General features: G+C 42.2%; 1 protein-coding gene across 1 annotated transcript in view; it reads left to right on the top strand.

Annotated features, from left to right (window-relative positions):
• Positions 1 to 3,478: 3,478 nt before the first annotated feature.
• Positions 3,479 to 5,474, top strand: part of LOC101861027 (ninein) — a gene marked incomplete in the record, with an annotated part of 52,443 nt that continues 50,447 nt past the window's right edge. The window contains 1 exon segment of the mRNA XM_005092835.3: positions 3,479 to 4,577. Coding sequence (XP_005092892.2) covers positions 4,494 to 4,577 — 84 coding nt within the window.

Below are 5,474 nucleotides of genomic sequence, written 5' to 3' on the forward strand. Positions count from 1 at the left end.
TCTATCTATCTATCTATCTATCTATCTATCTATCTATCTATCTATCTATCTATCTCTCTCTCTTTCTCTCTCTTCCTCTCTTCCTGTCTTTCTTTTCTCTCTCTCCCTCTTTCTCTCTCTCCTCCTCTCTCTCTCCTCCTCTCTCTCTCCTCTCTCTCTCTCTCTTTCTCTCTCTCTGTCTCTCTGTACCTCTCCCCCTTTCTTTTACTTTCGCCATTCCTCTTCTACTACATTATCATCCCCCTTACCCCATCTACGTCTCCAATCATTAACTTGCAGTCCGTGGTCCGGCAAATGTTGTCCCTAGAAGCGTGTCTTGGTTATGTCAATTATGGGAACGGGGAAAAGCCATTCATTTTTCAGCTTTCCCGATCGAGAGAACGCCATGGACATGATTAAGAATGAAAAAAATATTCCTGAGAAAGCTGGAAAATTAAAGAGGGTAATTAAAAATAAGCTATTATCGGAAATTTCCTTCGTGGCTGCGGCCTGTTTTTGTCCATGTGACTGATTGGTCAGTATAACTTAGTTTAGCTGATTCGTTTCTCTTCATTTCTTCTTCCTCTTCCTCTGCCTCTATCTCTCTCTTCCTCCCCTCCCCCCTCTCTTTCACCCTGTCTCTCTCTTCTTTTTTTTTTACTCCTCCATCTATTCTCTTTCTCTCTCTATCTATCTCCGTATATCTATCTCTCTCCCTCTCTCTTCATTTCCCTCTCTTTGTGATTAGATTACCTCGAAAAATTTTTTTTCAAAAACAGGAGAAAAACTTAAGAAAAAAAAAGAAATTAAATGTTTCTCCTTGACGAGTAGGAACTCTGTACACGTGATCTGGGAACAACTTGTATAAGATAATACATGTACTGCCACTGAAGCAATTGTGAATGAGTGAGCAAATATTGAGGAGGCTCTTTTCCCTTTAAAATGCTGGTGGCATGCCTTTTGCTACGTATAAAGAGACACACATTGCGCGAGGGAAAGAAACATCAGTGCAGCTAGAATTTTCAGTTGCAGTTTGTATTTTTTAACCACTTTTCTACCCACGTCTCCATTGTTTTGTTGTTGTTTTTGTTTGTTTTTATTGCTATCAAAATAATACATGAAGTAATCAGAGTTGTAGGTCCAGAACAAAATTCATACACCTGTGCTCACAGTACTGTTCTAATATCCGTATAGCAATGATTCTCTATTAACTACAACAAAAAGACCTTCACCAAAAATCAGCAACACAAAGTCGGGTCGATGTCAAATTTTAAAATAATTCAAAACCTAACAAAAACAAAACCAGGCTCGAGCAAACATTAGCAAAATTATGAGGATCATCTAGTCTTTTCTCTACAGGTGTTCTTTTAAGTCCCACACCGTGCTTATCGGGTAGACTCCCTTTATCTTACAAAATGTTAATGTTGATTAGCAGAATGAAATACGAACCTCAACTGGAGGTAAAGAAGCTCCTTCGTCTGTGTAAGGGTCTAGACTGTGCCTTGTTTTATTTCTATTTCATCATTCTAAAACTGGTTTTTGGAGAACCAAACATAGCATTGAGTTTGTAGGACGCAGAAACATAATAATTATTAATTGCCTCCGTCTCTGGATCTTGAGTTCGTGTCCGAATCAGTGGAGCGTGTCATTGAACTACTCCATACTCAGTTTCAGCTAGTAGTTTCTGTCTAGTCTGTTCTGTCTCTGCTGTTCAGAAACCTGTTGGTTTGTGTTATTCATGGGAGCTGAAGTTAAAGCTACTCCGTGTAATTTCTGAGGCCCAAATGACTTTCCACTAAGGTAATGTCTTCATGGATATTTTACGTCATCTTTGACACTACGCTACCCTAGAATTACAAAGTCCTATCTGCTCAGTACCTACTAATGAGAAATTTGACGTTCAAAATTTTGAATTTCACAACTTGTTAACTTTGTTCGAATGCAATTCTTTGAATATTTTCATGACGATTCGAAATAATCTCACGATTGCCAATAACTCTAACAGCCACAAATGTCAGATAGAACTTTTTGTAATTCTTAATTAGCGACTAGTATGGTTGAGCTTATGGATATTTCACGCCAAGTTTGACACGTCTTTGTTTGCTTTTAATGGATAATTTAAGCCCTCTTTGACACTGGTTCGGTTGTTTTTAGTATGGAACACTTATTGCGCCAACAGAAAGAAGAATTACAGGTAGCAGTTGTTCTGCGCCTAACAAAACCCCTCGCGGATTCGAACGTCACACGTCTGCGTGTTGGTCAAGTTCGTTTTTGACTGTGTCAGAGCCGTCCACGAAGACGACACGGGGAGTGGGAGAAGAGTTTGTGTGTGTGTGTGTGTGTTGTTGTTTTTTACCTTAGTTGCATTACAACGACCGACAAGAGGACGAGTTGCAGTAAAAAGCAAGGTAAGTGAGCAATGTAGCTGATGGCCTATTTTCAGGTTTATGAAATATGAACATTAAATACTAACTCCAGTTTTGTCGGCCGCTTGACTTACGCTAGTTAAGTGAACCAATGTCGTGGCTGGCACAGTTCAGGCCGGTGGTGTCGGGAGCCTAGTGGTTAGGCTACCAGGCCCTCGAGCCTTACCTTTGTCCGACGTTGTGTCCTTGGGAAAGGCACTTCACACAAATGTCCCTTTTGGCTCGGTCCTTTCGGAGATGGACGTAAAGTTTGAAGGTCCCGCCTCTTAAATAACCTGATAGTGTTGATTTAGGCGTTAAACCAATACCACTGTATCATTTTCACACTTCAAGCTGAGCATACCTGCCACCCAAGGGTATTCTCACGCTCTGCTTGGCTGTTTGACTTTTGTAACTACATCAAAGCTATGATATGCAGTCCTTTGTACACACGTAGATGTTGGACCGTATGGAAGATTTTATTTTTTAAATATAGGTGTGTTAACGTCGCCACCGACACAATTTGGATCACGTAGGGGACGGGATTCGACAGGGCCAACCCGAGATGAGAGGAATACAACATCGCGGCAGAAAGCTAGAGATGCTCGTTCAAACATTTCCCCCTGTCGGGAACTAAACTCGAGTCTTCTGCGTGCTTTGGCGAAGCGCCTTACCTCAACACCGTTGACGCCGGTCTTCCTGGCTCGCCGTAAATAACTCAACATGCATTACATACACATTTGCATGTCTGTCTGTATGTCTGTCCAATTTTCTATCTGTTTAGTCAGTCAGTCTTGCTTCTCTCCGTTCAGTTTGACAGTCTTCTTAAGTCAGCAATAAATTACTGATATGTTGTGCTGAAAAATTACGCAGGTTAGCATATATCGACACACATCAGAAGCGGACACAGCTCAACACACAAGCTGACAATCTCCCTCCTAGTAGACTGTACGCTCAGTGCTGTGCTGCGTCGAGCGCACATACTGTGGCTGGCGCCAGGTGCGAATAACAATCAGGTAACATCGATTCTCAAAAGTTACACACTTGCCTTTCCGAACTGACTCACGCCGCTCCAAGGCCCTGTATTACCGGGGGACGAAATACGTTCCCAGAATCATGTAGGTGTGTGGTCATTGCGCCTGCCAATTGTTTAATCGAGTGAAAAGACAGGTCGTTACGGTCTTTTTTTCGAAGTCAGAGCAATTTTACTTTCCGATGAATAATTGTTTACGTGTGTATTCAACTTTCGAGAGGATCCGGAAGTACAAGTCAATTACCAATTATTCATTCGCGAGCGGTGTATGCTTTTTCTACCTGTTTGTGTCGTTCCTCTTTAAAAACATGTTTCATGCTTTCTTAAAATTGTAAGTAGATCTAGATCTATGTAAAAAGCATCTGCGTGGCTGTCACGGTTGCATGACCGTATGTTACATTTTTAACACACCAGAATATATACATCGATTACAAGTTCGTGTGCATACTTCCTAGAAGTGTAAATGGCATAGGCCTACTATTTTCAAACATCTATAAGTTTGACTTAATTTCTACGTGAGGCTTCAGTTTGCGCCTTCAGTTTGCGCCTTCGTTAGGCCCAATAATTGTACTTCAATATCAAACGCGTGCTCTTATTTGATTCTAAGTTATTGTGTATTTTATATCTAGATGTGTAAGTCGTTCCACTGTTGAAACTCAATAAATACAGTATCCGTCGACTGTGAGCAGTTTATTGTGCACAGTGTGTGTGATGAATTAATTTACCAGCAGACCGGCAAATGTACATCGATTACTGTTTCACACTTGTGCTTAATTAGTGACTGTGGACTTGCTCGCGTTCCCGCTGTGTTTTATCTCTTCTTCGTGCTGTGAAAATAAAGTGGCGCTTTGCCTGGGTGTGCAAAGTTGTAGACTGTCCCTTTCCGATAGTATGCCAAGTGCACGTTGTTTGCTAGGCAAACGTCTACTGGAGTTGCTTCTCTGATCATCTGATGCTGAAAATTAAGTGATGCCCAGGCATTGTTTCATGGGTTTGATTCTCGTGCTTTGAGGAAGCGAGAAGAACACCGGCCCCCTTTTGTTGTTCTCTGTTTTCGTTTCGGATAATTTCGCTGCATGATGAGAGAACAGCAGCCCGAGGGGGACCGCCCCATGAGGATAATCGCCAGGTTCGGGGGACCCAAGCCTCGAGCCCCGAAGGTAGGAACTACCAGATCTCGTCTGCTTATTACTTCTTTTTGATTTGTTCCCATCTTGTTACCGGTTCGGAAAAAGGGTGTGTGTGGGTGGGGGGGGTGACATTTTTCTTTTGCCGTAGATGTTATGAGGGGTGGGGCATTTTATTTATTTTGTGTGTCGTTTTTTTTAGATAAAAAGGGAAGGGTGTTGTTGTTGGGTTTTTTGTTGTTTTTTTGGGGGGTGCCTTTTCTTTTTGCGGCCCCAAATCACACCTGATCAGTCCGCGAGAACTGGGTGATTTTTTTTTTTGGCCAAATCAAGCACAAAACTGCGTTTTGACCAAACACCTGTCTATGGAACTGTGCCCAGTGTCTGTTCTGTAGCAGTTAAGAGTTTTGTCGCTGCATGCATGAGACCCAAGGTCGATTCCCGAGTGGTGAGAGTTTGCATGCATCCAGTAGCTCCGTCTTTCTACAGAGATGTTGTATCCTTCTATGCCCAGGTTGGCCCGGACAGTCAGGGTCAAAGCGTGTCTCCTTAATTATCTAAATTATGTCGACATGGACATAAGCACACCTGCATTTTAAGAGAAGTGTTTCCTTTAAGGAATTTTTCCGCTCCAATTAGATGGTGCGCTCGGTTCAGCACCTAAAGATCCAGCGCGCAAGTTGCCTTTCTTCGTCTCACAGAAAGAGCAAAGGTAGTCTTCAAAGATGCATGAAAACATTATAATTAGTAAGTTGAGGTTGAGCACAAGTCTCATGAGAAACCGTTAAAGTAAAATCTTTTCACACGTGGTGTGACAGTTCTTGACTCGCTAGGTGGTCATCATCATCATCACCAATGCCTTTCACCACTGGCAGGGTATAGGCCACATACAAGCTCCTTCCATTTATCTCTGTCCTGAGCCATCCTTCC

The sequence above is a fragment of the Aplysia californica genome, unplaced genomic scaffold, assembly GCF_000002075.1.
Source record: "Aplysia californica isolate F4 #8 unplaced genomic scaffold, AplCal3.0 scaffold00053, whole genome shotgun sequence".
In the NCBI taxonomy this organism is placed as follows: domain Eukaryota; kingdom Metazoa; phylum Mollusca; class Gastropoda; order Aplysiida; family Aplysiidae; genus Aplysia; species Aplysia californica.